Genomic DNA, 18,581 nt, shown 5'->3' with positions numbered 1-18,581 from the left:
TGTCAGCTGTCGGATTGGTGATATCAGAAACACATTGTCAGTTGTTAGACTGGTGATGTCAGGAACACATTGTCAGTTGTCAGACTGGTGATATCAGGAACACATTATTGTCAGTAATAAGACAGGTGATGTCAGGAACACATTATTGTCATTTGTCGCTTTAGTGATGTCAGGAACACATTGTCAGTTGTCAGACTGGTGATATCAGGAGCACATTATTGTCAGTAATAAGACAGGTGATGTCAGGAACACGCTATTGTCAGTTGTCGCTTTAGTGATGTCAGGAACACATTGTCAGTTGTCAGACTGGTGATATCAGGAACACTTTATTGTTAGTTGTCGGACTGGTGATATCAGGAACACATTATTGGCAGTTGTCGGACTGGTGATGCCAGGAACAGATTATTGTCAGTTGTCGGACTGGTGATGTCAGGAACACAATATTGTCAGTAGTCAGACCAGTGATGTCAGGAACACATTATTGTCAGTTGTCGGACTGGTGATGTCAGGAACACATTATTGTCAGTTGTCGGACTGGTGATATCAGGAACACATTATTGTCAGTTGTGGGACTGGTGATGTCAGGAACACATTATTGTCAGTTGTGGGACTGGTGATGTCAGGAACACATTATTGTCAGTTGTGGGACTGGTGATGTCAGGAACACATTATTGTTAGTTGTTGGACTGGTGATGTCAGGAACACATTATTGTCAGTTGTCGGACTGGTGATATCAGGAACACGTTAATATTGTCAGTTGTTGGACTGGTGATGTCAGGAACACATTATTGTCAGTTATCGGACTGGTGATATCAGGAACACATTATTGTCAGTTGTCGGACTGGTGATGTCAGGAACACATTATTGTCAGTTGTCGGACTGGTGATGTCAGGAACACATTGTCAGTTGTGGGACTGGTGATGCCAGGAACACATTGTCAGTTGTCGGACTCGTGATATCAGGGACACATTAATATCGTCAGTTGTCGGACTGGTGATGTCAGGAGCACATTATTGTCAGTTGCCAGACTGGTGATATCAGGAATACGTTATTGTCATTTGTGGGACTGGTGATATGAGGAACACAATTTTGTCAGTTGTTGGACTGGTGATATCAGGAATACGTTATTGTCAGTTGTGGGACTGGTGATATCAGGAATACGTTATTGTCAGTTGTGGGACTGGTGATGTCAGGAACACATTGTCAGTTGTGGGACTGGTGATGTCAGGAACACATTATTGTCAGTTGTGGGACTGGTGATGTCAGGAACACATTATTGTCAGTTGTGGGACTGGTGATGTCAGGAACACATTATTGTTAGTTGTTGGACTGGTGATGTCAGGAACACATTATTGTCAGTTGTCGGACTGGTGATATCAGGAACACGTTAATATTGTCAGTTGTTGGACTGGTGATGTCAGGAACACATTATTGTCAGTTATCGGACTGGTGATATCAGGAACACATTATTGTCAGTTGTCGGACTGGTGATGTCAGGAACACATTATTGTCAGTTGTCGGACTGGTGATGTCAGGAACACATTGTCAGTTGTGGGACTGGTGATGCCAGGAACACATTGTCAGTTGTCGGACTCGTGATATCAGGGACACATTAATATCGTCAGTTGTCGGACTGGTGATGTCAGGAGCACATTATTGTCAGTTGCCAGACTGGTGATATCAGGAATACGTTATTGTCATTTGTGGGACTGGTGATATGAGGAACACAATTTTGTCAGTTGTTGGACTGGTGATATCAGGAATACGTTATTGTCAGTTGTGGGACTGGTGATATCAGGAATACGTTATTGTCAGTTGTGGGACTGGTGATGTCAGGAACACATTGTCAGTTGTTGGACTGGTGATATCAGGAACACATTATTGTCAGTAATAAGACAGGTGATGTCGGGAACACGCTATTGTCAGTTGTCGCTTTAGTGATGTCAGGAACACATTGTTAGTTGTCGGACTGGTGATATCAGGAACACATTATTGGCAGTTGTCGGACTGGTGATGTCAGGAACACATTATTGTGAGTTGTCGGACTGGTGATGTCAGGAACACATTATTGTCAGTTGTCGGACTGGTGATGTCAGGAACACATTATTGTCAGTTGTCGGACTGGTGATATCAGGAACACATTATTGTCAGTTGTCGGACTGCTGATGTCAGGAACACATTGTCAGTAGTCGGACTGGTGATGCCAGAAACACATTGTCAGTTGTGGGACTCGTGATGTCATGAACACGTTATTATCAGTAGACGGACTGGTGATGTCAGGAACACATTATTGTCAGCTGTCGGATTGGTGATATCAGAAACACATTGTCAGTTGTTAGACTGGTGATGTCAGGAACACATTGTCAGTTGTCAGACTGGTGATATCAGGAATACGTTATTGTCATTTGTGGGACTGGTGATATGAGGAACACAATTTTGTCAGTTGTTGGACTGGTGATATCAGGAATACGTTATTGTCAGTTGTGGGACTGGTGATATCAGGAATACGTTATTGTCAGTTGTGGGACTGGTGATGTCAGGAACACATTGTCAGTTGTTGGACTGGTGATATCAGGAACACATTATTGTCAGTTGTCGGAATGATGATATCAGGAACACATTATTGTCAGTAGACCATGCTCTCATAAGAAGTCAGATCAGAATGTAATAAAAGTAACAGAAAGAAAACGGAGATACCCATAGAAAGGAATATAGTGTTACCAAAGAAGAGCTTTTACAGTGGAGTTCGGCGCTGGAAGTATTGGACAACATGGACGACACGATCGTTATACACTGAGACGGCAAATATCCCACACGGAGTGAAGGAAAGGGGCCACAAACCAAGTATGGAAGCAGGGAGAAGTTTAAACCCCAACTAACAAACAGTAAACCAGCATGAGAAGTGAGAGGAGAAAGTTAAGGTAAGGCCAGACTGCTAAAGGAAAAAGGACAGACTGTAATGGTCACCTGAAGACAGAATGTATACGTTACTGACGTAATGAGAGAAAATGTATGGTAACAGCAACAAAAAGGAAGAGGGCAAGGAAAGAAAAGGTGGAAAGAGCACTTTGAAGAAATACTAAACCGCGCATAACCTGAACATCCACAAAAAGGTTGAAAGTGAAGGAGATGAGATAGATACATGTCAGATACGGATGGAATAAAACATAGAAAAGGCCCGAGGGGTTGATGGGATAACAGCAGACACAATCACGTGGCACTATATGCGACAAAAAAGTTATATCATTGGTTCTCAAGGATATGTCAGTCATCACACTCGAGGGGCAGGGCTCAACCCGCCCTTCTCGTGTGATAACTGACATATCCGCTCAAGCCTATGATATAACCATTACATACTAAGCTAAGGGGTTGTGAACACTAAAGCGCTTTTATTTTGTCAGCTAGCTCCCTAACCAATGCATCTCGCTCATATATGGGTCATCTCATCAGATTCCATTGCGACAGGCTGTTATTTTAACGAGTGCCTCGATGACACCAATGAAATAGTTGGATCAAGTTGTGTTTTGAAAAACAGTCATTGCTTGAATCGTGTGTGATGTGACTCCACTACCCCACTGGATTAAGTTATGGATCTATCAAGGTTAGCTTGAAGGTCATCATGTTGAGTCTGCCCAGGTTTTAGATAAGACGGTATTTGTTTTGTCAAACCACGTGATTCAAAATCTAGCACGACATCCCTAGGGTATTGATATTGATATTTGACATTAGGGTTCCTTTGGGGTTGTACTATGAACTATCCTCTTCTGGAGTCGAACTAAAAAATATTTTGGACCCCCCCCCCCCCCCCCCCCGAGAGAGAGATATCTTTAGATCGATCGGTTGAGCGTAAGACTAGTAAGCCAGAGGTCTCGGGTTCGATTCCTAGCGGAGGCGGTGGTTTAAATTTAATTAAGTCTGATTAATATATACATGTATATATATATCATCATTTTAACATGTTTTGGGGGTTCTGTGGGTAGGGGCTTAATAATAGTACCTACTTCCCCTAGTGCATCATATTCTATGAGGCGACTAAATCTGTGATCTTACTTTTTCTCCAAATACCTTTCTTCTTCCTAATGGCTCCCGTGACGCTGTCTTATTTTTCGCCTTTGGATGGGCGTTAGCCCTTGTGAAGAAGGATTTGGGATTTGTCCTGGCCGACACATACCGCGCCTATGAAAATGATGGTTGCTACTCCTGTTTAACCTTGGGCATTTTTGTATTAGGATTACTGGTTCGCGAGCTGTCAATTTAATATCACCGTATATGGCGTCCTGCTGGATGTCTTCGGCAGTATGTTTTAGTGAGATAGCACTATAAAGCCGACATCAGTATGGCATTATCACAAGAAGACAAACCGGTACATACTGCAGCCCCCCCCCCAAAAAAAAATCACATCCACGCCATACACATTCAATCTTACACACAGGGGAGGCCCTCAATAACGATCATAGCTGTTGAAAGGACATTAAACAATACAAAACCAAACCGAATCATGTGCCTGTTCAAATACATAATCCTGTCGTTTTTTTGGTTTGGTCGTAAATCGAACCGTAAAACATGGCAAGTTTCTCACTGAAACACCATAACCTGGACAGTGCAGCATCACCCTCTTTTCGGTAAACTTATCGCAATTTAAGAGAATGTGCATGTTTGTATACGATTTAGTTCCCTTTAAAGGCAACTGTCTTTATATTTATATTCATGAAACATTACTATTTCCATCTTTGAATGTTGATAACAATAGTTGGTCAAATTCAAATGGCGGATCATCCTTCAATATACTTTTATTATCGTCCCACATAAATGACAAGGAACTCTCAGTACTTTGATATTCATTCAAAATATCCAGTGATTTACCAACAAGTTTTCTACAATGAAACAATAACAACCCAAAAGGTAACTTTAAGCAAAAAAACAGTACTTAGATGTTGTCATACTTATTCTGCGACTCAATTAAATACAAATTTTGAAAATGAAATTATTGTATTTTTTGGAGTAGATTTACTATTAAAAAGCAATTTGCATACAGTGATATCATATTTATTGTTATATATCATGGTGAAAGCAATTACATTCGTTAGTCTAAATCGTAAACGTGATATTATTTGGGTTTGTTCTTGTGACTAATGCCAGGTTAAAGTGACATTGGGTCCTGAAATTTACTAGTCTCAATTTTGGGGATGATGCAGTTATATTAACAGTCCAACAGGGGTAAAAGCACTGTGTTGATATAAGTTCATTGTCATTGACCAAACTACACATAAGAATATAAAATTGATCACGGGCCAGTTTGCACCCTCTATGCAACGCCTCCTTTGATCCTAGTGACCTTGAATGAAGGTGAAGGTCCTTTATTTGTAAAAAAAATTGTAGTCCTTTACTAAAGCCTACTACAGGACCAATGTCAAGCATCTGGACCTCTTTGTTATTGAGAAGTCATTTTAAGATTTGACCTAATTGCCTCTGTGATCTTAAATGTAAGCCAAGGTCACTGATTTGAACAAACTTGCAAGCCCTTCACCAAAGCATGTTAAAGGCCCAATATCAGGTCTCTGGGCCCCTTGGTTACTGAGAAGTTGCTTTAAGTTTTAAGCATTTTAACTCCTTGTGACCTTGTATGTAGGTAAAGGTCATTCCTTTAAAAAAACTTCATAACCTTCATCCAGCAAGCTACAGGCTTAATATCAGGTCTCGGAGACTCTTGATTATTGAAAATTGGCATTTTTGAGGATTTTAGAACATTTTACCTTTGTTATCATGAGTGTATGTCAAGGTCATTCATTTGAACAAGCTTGATAGCCCTAGCCTCCTGGTTATTGAGAAGTGATTTATAGATTTTAGCATATTTGACTCATGCAATCAGTCTAATAAAACACTATTCAGATTTTTGTGGAACATGCACAAACAAGGGAAATCTAAATAGCAGTGACATATTTGAAAAAGATACAGTGAGAATATTTGAGAAACAAACTATAATCAACCCTAAAAGTGAAAGTTCAAATTGATAATATCTCATCCTGGGACAGCAACCTACATCAAAAATTGAGACAAATCCTTCCTGTAATTCATGAGCAATAGTGATTAACAAACTTCAAATTCCAAAAGTAATCTTCCAGTAACTTATTTTTTTGTTTTAACCCCTAACAAAAGAAATTAGGGAACCCTCACATGAAATGTGAAACTAACTAGTACTTTTCAAGCAATAGCAAGAATTATTCAAGGAAAGCTGCCGCCTTGAATCGAGTCTGAGTTTGTTTTTGTTGTGTGTTGGACTGACTCTCTAGCATAGGTCCATTCATTAAAGCATATCATTCATTCATGAAGAGCTGCAATACTGAGAATTGTTAATGGACTGAAGATGGATGATGCACCATTGCATAGGCTCTGCTGCTCAATACAAACACTGTTAAAACAAGAGGCCCATGGGCCTTAATGGTCACCTTACTTAGTTCTGATATGTACACAGATCTCTGTTTTGTTTTCAAATTAAAATTTAAAAGCAATTGACCCCGGTCACCTTAAAAGGTCAAAGTTATTCATTTGAATAGCCTTTAGGTAGCACACTACAGTAGGACAGCCTGGCCATGGGCAATTTTTTTGTTATGCAAATAACTCCTGTATTATGATATGCATAAAAAATGAAAAAATAATTGTACACTATAATTAGTATATTCAGTATGAAGAAGTACATACAGGCTTCACATTTGTTAAAACAAAAATTAATAAATTGGTTCCGGATTATAAATTTCCGGATTTTCCGCAAGTGTGGTTACACAGGAAATTTAGTTTTGCCTACAGCGAAAAATGGATGCCACAGTAAAGGTGAGATAGCGGAAAAACTTAATTACAACATATGTCAAAAAAAGATTAATCCTGTCTTTGGGATAGAGATATTTAATTTTAAATAGGTTTCAGAAAAAAAATTGTGTAGAGAATTGTGGTATTTTGGGTCAAATATCATAATATTTTGCAATTTTTGAGCATTTTTTAAGCTGTAACCATGGTATTCACAGCTCTAAAAATCACAGAAAATATCAGTTAACTTATCCTTCAGAGCTGTATTAAAATTGCAAATGTTGTACAGATTACGAATATATATACTTTATTAGAGTTTATATGTAGGGTTAACTGGCAATGTTTACATATCTAAGACATGTGTCATATTTTTCAAAATTGGGCATTTTTCTGTACACTGCTACCTTACCACAGCATACTCCTTGCCTAATATCATGACCCTAAACCTATTGGTTATTGAGAAATCATGAGTGAGTTGAAAATTTTAAAACACTTGACCCTGATGATCTTCAAAGTAGGCCTCATGGTTATTGAAAAGAAGATGAAAATATAAATTGTTTCTGATGGACGATGCATGACAATTGAAAAGAGGTGATCGCAATAGGTTACTTGAGAATATGTGTTAGATGACCTTAAACACTGACAACTATCTGTTTTTCAATGTTTTTAATGTTATTTACAAGAGTATGAAATGACAATCATGAACATATATACATTACATAGTTACATCAATTTATAACAGTTGTTTCACATCTTCAGTTTAAATTATAAGAGAAAATGTTTGAATGACAAATTTTACTTCTTTATTGAAGTTTATAATAAATAATAAGCTGGACCTCTTGTCAGGAGAAAATGCTGAAGCCACTGATGTTTAAAGCACTTCTGTTCCTCACTGTTTTTTCATTCAAAACAAAACTGTAAAGCAATTACCATCAAATACATGTACATGCATACATGCAATCAAATATCTGTGAGCTATAAGATATGTTTGTTAGTTTCACAGACATTAAAATGCTAAATGTGATAAGAAATATCTCCAATTGACTTGTTCGGCATATAAGATGTACCCAGTAAAGGGGAATGTGTCATTAAGTCCAATCCAGATCACCTAGAACTCTTGACACAGGTGGAACTGTGAATAGTCATAAAATGATGATACAGTCTTGTCCAATTTGGCCTGAATAACAGTAATGCCAAATCCAATTTTTTGTTCCATATTGGAATCCTCATCCTTCCTCCTCGTCGTCATCTCGAATGATGGGAGATCCTGTAAAAACAGGTACATGAAATGATGAAGATGATAATGCCTAAAGAGAAGATATTATTTTGAAAGTATCAAGGCTTGTTTTTAATAAAATAAAAAAAAAAAAAAAAAAAAATACCAATAGTAGTACTATAAGGGCTTTTAGGGTTTCTGTTGTCAAAAAATGTAGATTGAAATGAGACTGAGATTTCTGCAAAAGTGCTACAAAAACAAGAGCCACCCTGGGGCATCCCCTAAACAGTTCACTGTAGCATTTTAAAGAATATGTACTGTATTTAAAAATTAGGAAAGTATTTAAACAGTTTCACTTTTTTTGCGTTCATTCAAAAGTATTTTTAGCATCCGTGTAGAAAGATTTTAAAACTTATGCTACATCGTCAGACATATGAATTTTATATTTATACCACACAACATGCTGAATCAAGTTAGCATGTCTTGCATAGATATACCCCCCCCCCCCCCCCCCACCCCACAAATCATGTCTACATGTTTTTTGAAAGTGATCACGAACAGTCTTTTACCTTCAAAATATTGAATTGTAGACATAAATCTGTCTCCAGCTATTCTCACTGGAGACATAAGCCACTGGTTTACATGTCTCTTCTGAGATCATTTTGGTATCTAATGAACAAACCTTTCTTAACACCTGGACATACATGTTAATAGGTAAACAAACTCTTAGTAAAATGGCTGAATTACTCCAGATTTGCACAGTTTTGTTATCAATCTCAAAGAATTTTGAATTATCGATAGCCTCAAAATTGATTTATCAGATTATAACGCCAAATGGAGAGGAACATATAGTTCACTGTTTTGGTTGATCTTTGGCCATGGAAGTTTTTTTTTATTAAGATTGATTCAGGAGTTTCTGAGAAGAAGTTGAAAATGTAAATTGTTTATGGACAGACAGTGGCCAAAAGCGATTAGAAATGGTCATGTCTCAGGTGACCTAAAAACATGTGTTTTGTCACCTGGTTACCATGGCAACTAAATTTTCTGCCGAAAAAAAAAACTGCAAGCCCATCTACACATAGTCCCTAGCATTCATTTGTAGTTTCATTTAAATGGTTCATGAGTTATCCAGACAATATTTGTATTTTGTGACCCTGAGTCTTTTGTTGAATGCTGGTTTTGTTTATAAAAAAAACACCTTTGTTTTGACATTTAGACCCAAAATTAAGAAGCCAAATGAATTGCTCACATGTTCTGCAACTCTATGAATACTTTATTGGAAGATCAATTTCAAGCAAGTTTCAATATTGATTCACTAGGATTCAAAATTGAATGATATTTACATAACCAAAACAAATATATGACACAATACACATATATATGATATTGGCCAGTTTCAACCAAATATTGCATGCTATGGTAGGTTCCCCCAGGCATACCATCTAATTTCTTGAGTTTCGGCAGTCTCTTTGACACGGATAAAACCCAGTCTCCTTCTGCTGAATGCTTTTCCTCCAAAGGATTGCCTAAATCAATATAAGAAATATACATGTATTTTATAACGACAAGATCAATATTGGGGCCCCAAGTTCAAATTGTTGCTAATTTATCATCTTCCCTTTTTCAAGCAATCATTACACAAATGCTGAGGAGATTATGGGATCATTATTTAGTCTTTGAAATAAAACTGACATTGCAAACATAAAAATTTTCTCATGTAGATTATGTTTTTTTTTTTTATTAAGTTTCAGTTTTCACGAGAAATCGTTTCTGAGTATCAATGAAATTTCTCAAGCACTACACCACTTTGGACCTTCAAAAAGCCAGTAATTAGCACTGAAATTTTAAATAAAAAAGAGAAACCTTAAACACTATACAGACGGCTCCAAAAATCCTAAAACTTATATATAGACTTAAGCATTTATTCTGCTGATGAAATTGAAATTTGATACAAATTAATTGATTGTTCAGTGAACTAATAGCAATAGGACTAACCCAAGTACATAGACATCAGACTAGTGTAAACAATGATTGTGAAGCTCACCAGTGGCAGCTATAGTAACTAGTTGGGATAATAATTCTCAATGTCAAATCAATGCACCTCATACACAAACATAAGGTATTTTTGTGTACCAGATTCAGATTCTATAGTAATCTCAACAAACTTCATTTTCAGGAACAACTAGATCCAAATATGTGAAAATTCAGAATAAAAATACAAATATTTTCAACATCCCATTGCCAGTACATCAAATCTAGACCAATATTGATTATTTGATATGGTTTCCAACCATCCAAAAAATATATCTATCCTGGCTTCATGAGATATCACGTACACAATTTTGAAAGTGTCCTGTGAGTGTAATCTTTGATAGTTAACCAGGTGTAATGGTCACCAAAATTAAATCAGATTTAGAATTTGCTGTTTGTGTGAACATGAAATAATCTGCAATGTCTAGGGGTTCATGAGATAACTTGTACACAAGCTTTTCGTTTTGAAGTAGTCAAGGGCATCCTTTGACCTTTCATTTCGACCAATGACCAATAAATCTGATCAGGTGTAGAAATTGATGGTGTAATATGTAATGGTGTGAATCCAAACCAAAACTGTCCAGGGGGGTTTCATATATCTACCATGTAACACTTATCATTTTCAAAGTGGTCAAGAGTGACCTTTGACTTTGGCCTTGACTAATGACCACTGAAATCATCTAGTGAGGTGTAGAAACTTGATTGTGTTATGTTATAGTGTTAATATGAGCTAAATCTGTCCAGGGGTTCATTAGTACATACGATTTCTACAGATGATGCACAGACACATGTAAAGATGCACAGAAGTACATAAAAAATTATTGCTTTTAATCTTACACTGGGTGATACCCTGGTTGCTAGGTATGGGGTAACTCAAGATCTATCTGAACCAGGGTAAGGGGAAGTCAGCTGGCACACACTTGATGATGCTTAATCATAGTTGGGTAGCATCATCATTTTATTTCATTGATAAAGTCACCACTTTTGATCCAAATTGACGATGGCGCAATGAATATGTTTCCTTACAACTTACAATTTGTTACTGTTTCTTGAAATATGTGAGCAAAATAATCAAACATGGTTCAGGTACGTGGACAGGAATATTTCGAAGTTCTCATTGGTTTACACAAGGGTAGAGATACAAGGTTCTGTTAATGTATTCCCCCTTTACTAAGTGGGGATTACAATTATGAAATGAAACATACAGTAGAAATATTATTTACCTGTAAACACCAACTGTTCCAGCCCAGGAAGCTCAGACTGTGTGAGAACAAAAAGTCCAGATTAACACGCTAGACATATCAATATAAAACAAAAAAATTATATATAAGAGGCCCATGGGCCTTAACGGTCACCAGAGTTTTGAAGTACGGTATACCAGCTAATTAAATTGACCCTTTTTGTCCCCCCTGTCCATCAGCCCCTGGGCTAACATGAGCATACCATCAATCTGTCATCCAATTCTGATAATGTTAACCAAATTAGAATGAATTCCAATACAAATCCAACAAATAATAGTCAAAAATGTGTTAACCCCTTCCCCAGAAGAAATATGTGAGAACCCAAGGTCACGAAATTCACAAGACCCTTCCATCTATAAAGAGTGTTTGATTTCACCATATCTGATAGTACATAGAAGATGATTTTTGAAATTTCAGTTAATTTGACCCTTTTTGGCCCTGCCCATCAGCCCCTGTCCTGAGGGTCAGTCAGGGCCAATATGTGCATACCATCAAACTGTCATCCCATGCTAATAATGTAAACCAAATTAGAATGAATTCCAATACAAATCCAACAGATAATAGTCAAAAATGTGATTTCCTTATATAAACTATAGTAAAGTTTACCCCCTCCCCAGGGGCAAACGTGAGATCCCAGGGTCATAAAATTCACAATTTCGGTAAACACCTTAAGATCCTTTCATAAATGAAGAATAATTTTTTGAAATTTCAATCAATTTGACTCTTTTTAGGGCCTATCAGCCCCTGGGGGGTCAGTCAGGGCCAACATGTACATACCATCAAATAAAAAGATTGCATAAAGGAGGTGAGGTGGGACTGGTTTCAACCAGAATTTTCTTATATATATTTATTAACTTTTGCGAAAAAATTTGTGTTCGCTAGATTTATCATTACACTGACACCTCCATATAAGACAGAAAGGGATGAGAATTTTGCTAAGTAAAGGTTTTTTGCTGGATAAATACGGTATGACCTTAAATGAAAGAAACAAAGTCAACTGTCTGATAAAGATTTTAAAAGGCATTTACAATCCATACTCATTTGTATCTAACTTTATTGAAACTGAACCAGAAATGTGAATCTCTGACACAAAAATTAGATAGATTTAAAAAAAAAATTTTTAAACATATGATTCACTCTTTTATTTTCTGTGAAAGAGTCCTCAAGGGATACAACTTAAGTCTTAAATACCTAATTCTCCATTGGATAAAATTATCTGGTACCTTTTACAGACACACTAGAAAACAGATACCATATGCACTCCATGACGAAAAAACTCTTACCCGGTACGCTTTTAGAAATTAAACAAAAACTGTAACAAAGACTTAAGATAAAACTTTACTCACCAACTTATTGAATTCTCCCCAATCTTTCACCAAATTGTTTGACATATATAAAATCTGGAAAAAAGATAATTGATAATGTAGGTGTCTGCATAGTCAATTACTATGTAAAGCTTGATTTACGCTAAAAGCTGTTAAATAATATTTTTTCATTAAGATATGAAGACAGTGAAATTAACAATAGCATGAAGAGACAATTCAGTTAATTACAGTCCTCTATTGGATGTAAATAAAAGGTCAAAATGTAGGTCAGCGTGGCCAGTCTTTGATACATAACACACTGCCTTACTTATGTGAACTCATGCACCAATTATGCAGTTCTAGTGACAAGTAGTGTATGGAATTGAGCCCGAACAAGCTTTTTCTTTGATGTAGGTCAAAGGTCAAAACATAGATCAGACTGACCTACCTTTGAGTATATGACAAAATACCTTACCTAGGTAATCCCATGCCCCAAGAATGAAGTTCCCATGACAAGTAATGCAAAAGATACAATCTGGACAAAATGCTTCTTTGGTGTTGGCCAAAGGTCAAAATGAAGATCAGAGTGATTTACTTTTGGTACATGACAAAATGCCTCACATTGGTGAACTCATGTTGCATTCAAGTATAAATTTACAATGACATGAAGTGTAGGAGGTAAGAGTCCTGGGCAACCTTTTTTTATGTCAAAGGTCAAAATGTAGGTCAGGGTAACCTACTTTTGGTAAAAGCCCAAAGTATAAGTTCCAGTGCCAAATAGTGTATGATATAGTTTCCAAACAAGCTGTAGTGCTGAAGGAGAAAAGGACATACGACCACAATGCAATGAGTTATGCTCCCACTATGGTTCCTGGTTGCAGACTAATGATAATAATATACCATTTCACAAATAATGATACTCTCTTGACAGGAAATTGCAACCAGGATCTCCTTACTGAGCATTTCTAATACAGTATATGATAATATAATAAAATCTTTGATTTAATTAGTGAACTAACCTTTAGTTTCTTCAGAACATTGATTCCTTTTAGTTTTTCCACATAGTTGTATGAAATCCAAAGCTGCTCAAGTGTATCTCCAACTGCCTCCTGTAGAAACAATCTACATGTCAATTTATACCACAACCACAATACACAAACTCCAGTGTAGGTACAATAAGAGGCACAATGGGCCTGTATAGCTCACCTGCTACTTATGCAACTTTAAAGGTAATCTTTACCAGTGATGTGGATACTTAAGCTGAATACCTCTTAATTTTAATATCCAAGGCAAGTTGGCCAAGTGTTAGGACATTGGCACATTTTGTAGCCCTTTATGCTAGCATGTTACTAGCCCAAATAATGAACCAAGCTCTCATGCTTATTGAAACAAAAAATATAAAACACGTTTTGGACACCTGTGACAAGGGAAAGTAAGTCAAGTTTGTTCATCTTGGGGATGTTACTGGGCCGATATCATTTTCCTTGGTCTCCTGGTTATTGGGAAGAATATACATGTAACACATTTGATACCTGTGACCTTGAATGAAGGGCATGGTCATAACTTCGACAAATTTGGTACTACGTCATCCCAGCATGCTACAGACCAAATATCATCTGAGTCTTTTGGTTATGGAAATGTTGTTTACAAGATCTATATTTGATTATTAGAAACCTGTGACCTTAAATGTACGTCAGTCATTAATTTGAACATTAAACTAAGCAGCCCTTCACCCCAGTATGCTACTGTGAGGTCCAATATCAGTCTCTTGGCCTCTTTGTTATTGTGAGGAATTCTTAAATGTTTTAGCATATTTGACCCCTGTGACCTTGAGTGTTTATCAAGGTTATATATTTAAACAAACTTTGTAATTGATGTGTGCAGTGGGGGAGGACCACTATAGTATATATTGAGGAAGGTTTTTTTTTGTATGGAGTCGAAGATTGTTCTGTATGAAGGGAGTTGATTCTTTATATTAGAGGGAGGGAGTCCTGTATCAGCTGTGAATTAATGTGAATCACATTCTTCTTCATTCTTCAAACATATTTTATTGTAAGCAAACTAGGGCCAGACATTTCTAAACTTTGGTATGACACTTCCCCTCTACTTCAAGCTTACTGAAGGCAAACGGAGTAATAATAAGTAAATTGTTAAAAAGTATTATCACTGTTTTTATGAATGTAAAAATGATTTCAAATTCACAGTTGTAGATCTGTTACACTCCTGTATAAACCAGACATCTCTAAAATCTTGCCAATTGTTTCAGTAACATTTTCCTGGTTTAGACTGTATGGATATACCTAACCTGAGTTTCCTCAGGTGTCAGGGCCAGAGGAAACTCAAGCTAGAATATACCATGTGAAATATAAATGTAATAAAAACAAAGAAGTATTATGTGCTTGAAGACAATTTGCTTTAATAAGGTACAAATTTACTTACCAAACCAGTTAAAGATTTTATGTTGTTTCTTCCCAAGGACAAGGTTTTCAAATTTTCTGAAAAAAAAAAAAAAAAAAAAAATCAAAGCACATGTAATAATATATAAAAAAAGAGTTAGGCACTGGGCTACAGTGGTCATCGGACTCAGTGACTTATGTTGTTATAAAATATGACATCAACACAAAGCATGGTAACATTAGTAGATTTCTTAAATATAAATAATCAAGAACCAATTCAATGATAGTAAATCAAACCTAGGCAAATTTCCTATCAAAGGTTGATAAATAAAAAGAAGAGTTATTGGTCCATAAATATACACATGTATGCATTATTGTAAATGTGCAGATTAGCCAAAACTCCTACTATTATTTGGTTCAGACTACTAGCAGTCTAGAATGCGGGCCTTGAGAAGATCAAAGTACTATAAATACGGTAAGTATGTTTAAAAAAACAAGATGCCCAATTCAGAATTCAATTCATCCCTAATACCAATTGATTCACAAGATACCACAACAAGGGGACAGTCCAGTTATCGATAGCTATACATTGTAAACTTAATTACAACATAAGATAATAATTTGCCAAACCAAGCCTAGCTAGGGTATATCTTCTCAGGAAAGAGTGTAATTCATCCGTCCTGGGCACATATACAGAAAGTATATACATGTATTATTGACCTTTTATTTATTTATATATATAAACATATACAATGCATATTTAAATAGTAAAGAACATAATAATTGTACAATTTCAAATAACTACGTCAAAGATGTATAAGGAAAATTAAGTTGTTACATAATTACCATGCAACATTGTTTCAGATATACATGTACTTACTCAGACCATTCAAATTTGCTATCTTCTCTATACAATTTGTGGAAAGAGACAGTTTCCTGTAAAAAGAAAAAAAGAAAGATGCTTAGTATCAGTCAAATATGTGTATACATGTATTGAGAAGTTGTATATAGAGTTATCGGTAATCATGTTTAACCCTACTTGAGGCCCATCAACCCAATGCATTCTTTTTCAAATATCATGATGCTGTACTGCTCAGGTCTTTGCTACACACTTAAGTTTGCTTTAACATTGAAACATATTTGATCACAGTGATCTAGAAAGTGGCAGGTCCAGTCTGAATCAAGGTTGTTTCAACAAACCACAATCATTCAGGTTTGATTAATTATTAATTAAATTAATAGGTAAATAATAGAATGCTGCAGCTAGCATGAGCTCCATTACATAGGACAGCAAGCAGCTAGATCGATAGATTGAGTGAGTGCATAGACAAATAATTATATACATTTATTTGTATATAGGGCACCCAGCCTTTACATATGGGGGCTGCTCAATCAATGTTTTCCCATAATGTGCTTGTGTCTGATTAATACAGCAAACATGTTTATAACAGGTCTCTTGGGACCAAAGAAATTAGTTTGTTATAAGCATAGCAAGCTATACATAATGAAGTTTAGTAAATTTCTTATAGAAAAAAATCAATGCAATATAACTAACAAAAAAATTTATTTCAGGATACAACTTGCTATTGTGCCAGAGGCCACTACTTTATACGGCTAATAATTAGCATTGGTATTTACCCGAGTGAACCCGAAAAATGCTACTATCTTAGACTTTTATATATAATTCTTCATGTGATATTCGTTACAAAGCAGTTTAACATGCAAATGATTGGGCGTCTAGCTAGGAATGAAAAACACTAAGTTATAGCCATGAATTTGTTGTAAGCATGTTCGTTATAAATGTGTTTTATTTCCTATGGAATGGAATGCCAGAAATGATATCAAATACATACTCGCAGCAGGATAAGGTTGACAAAGAAGCATCCATCTTTTCAACGGGTGGATATTGTCCAAATAATTCCAAATGAACTCCGCCAGAGGCTTTTTCACCTTTTCTTTCCTCCTATTGGATATATATATACATTACAACAGTTTCAAGGAAAATATTTTGAAAGATGACCAAAAATGTAAAATGAAATAAAAGATAACTTTGATTAATTAAATAAACCAATGAAAACCAAGTCAGGTTACAACTGTTGATTAAAGTAAATGGTAAGCACAAGATATGTGTATTAATGTTGTTTGACTTGGTGTCTGCAAGTAATATTTCTAATTCAGACCCTGAACCAGAACTACAATAAAACACTCCATTGCGCTGAGACACTTTAAGATACTTACCCATTTTGACAAGGCCTCCTTAATGGTTGTTCCTTTACTCTATAAAGAAAAATGATACAGAAATATTAGTTATTTGATAAATTATAATCTTATGAGCATATTACAATGTACAACTGAAATCCATACTTAACCAGGAGGCTCCAATATTTCCTCATCAACCAATGAAAACAATTGTATTAGCCTGTATAATGTTAGTTTTCTACGAGTTCTGTAGAACTATTCCAGTGGAACATCTGTTTACATCAAACACATCATATGGAGGAAAATTGTGATATCTTAAGACTTATATGAGCATGAATATGAAGCATATGGATATTCTGATCCTAAGTGGTAGCACAATGCAATGATTAAAACCAGTACTTAGGTTTACCAAGGGTTTTAACACATTTTGTGATCCTAAGGGACTTAGGGTAGTTAGTAATATTTACAAATTGTAATATAATTTGATAGAATGGTTTTCATGTAAATAAATGGATTATCACTTTAGCCGGTCAAACTCATAATAATATATTTCTAAACATTTTCTTTGGGTTGGAAAGTATATGGTTTATGTAAGGATTTTTGTAACACGACCAATTTAATGTTTATATGTGACCTTTTGATGACTGTATGTACACTGTCACCTTCATAAGACAAATGACCCAGCAGTATGTGTACACAAAAGTGTAAAACAGGTACAAGTTGTCTTTGAAGCATGATCGATCGATCGATGTTGATTTCAGCTATGCTGAATAATGTTGATATGCCAGCTATTTTACTACAGAGTGACTATGATATATTTATTCAGTACTAGTGTCAGTAGTAGTAATGAATGACAGGGAGGATATTAGTAATGACACTAGATATCTAGTTTAATTTGAACTCATTTTATTGCATCAAAATTAATCTGACGTAACACAAACGTATTACTTCCTTTTTGTGTCCTCTCCAGTCAATATAGAACAAATGGGCTAAGGAAAGAAAAATATAGATAAATAAATTAGCTAATGTGTCCAAATTTCGTTATAGAAAAAAATGCGTAAATAAATTCCTACCTTATAGACCCTCACTCAAATGCACCCTTCCTTACATACAGACCATTTCACTAGCACAAAAACAGGTCCTTCCGTAAACACAGACTGCCATCACGCACAGGTGACCTTTAAGGGAAGAAATTTCTATCAGAAATTACCGTAGTTTTGAGATGAAAAAATGTAAACTTACCGCCATCTTGGACTGTTTGATGCTTTGGTGCTGTTATGGTTACGTTGCCTCGGAGCTATTTCGTTGAAATAATTCTTAATGGATACATTAATAACAATAAATTAGACAAAGATAAAAACTACGAATTTATCCATCTGTTGGGATTTAATCA

At 35.9% G+C, this 18,581-nt stretch overlaps 1 protein-coding gene across 1 annotated transcript; it reads right to left on the bottom strand.

Annotated features, from left to right (window-relative positions):
• Positions 1-7,587: 7,587 nt before the first annotated feature.
• Positions 7,588-18,508, bottom strand: LOC117323696 (dynein light chain 1, axonemal-like). The gene is made up of 10 exons (XM_033879075.1): positions 18,431-18,508; positions 17,228-17,266; positions 16,843-16,952; positions 15,870-15,925; positions 15,033-15,088; positions 13,613-13,702; positions 12,636-12,689; positions 11,272-11,308; positions 9,457-9,543; positions 7,588-8,068 (listed from the first exon to the last, which is right to left on the bottom strand). The coding sequence occupies exons 1-10, from the start codon at positions 18,434-18,436 to the stop codon at positions 8,028-8,030; spliced, it is 576 nt and encodes a 191-aa protein (XP_033734966.1). The 5' UTR covers positions 18,437-18,508; the 3' UTR covers positions 7,588-8,027.
• Positions 18,509-18,581: the final 73 nt, after the last annotated feature.

The sequence above is a fragment of the Pecten maximus genome, chromosome 3 (genome assembly GCF_902652985.1).
Source record: "Pecten maximus chromosome 3, xPecMax1.1, whole genome shotgun sequence".
Taxonomy (NCBI): domain Eukaryota; kingdom Metazoa; phylum Mollusca; class Bivalvia; order Pectinida; family Pectinidae; genus Pecten; species Pecten maximus.
This window is presented reverse-complemented; position numbering and strand designations above follow the sequence as displayed.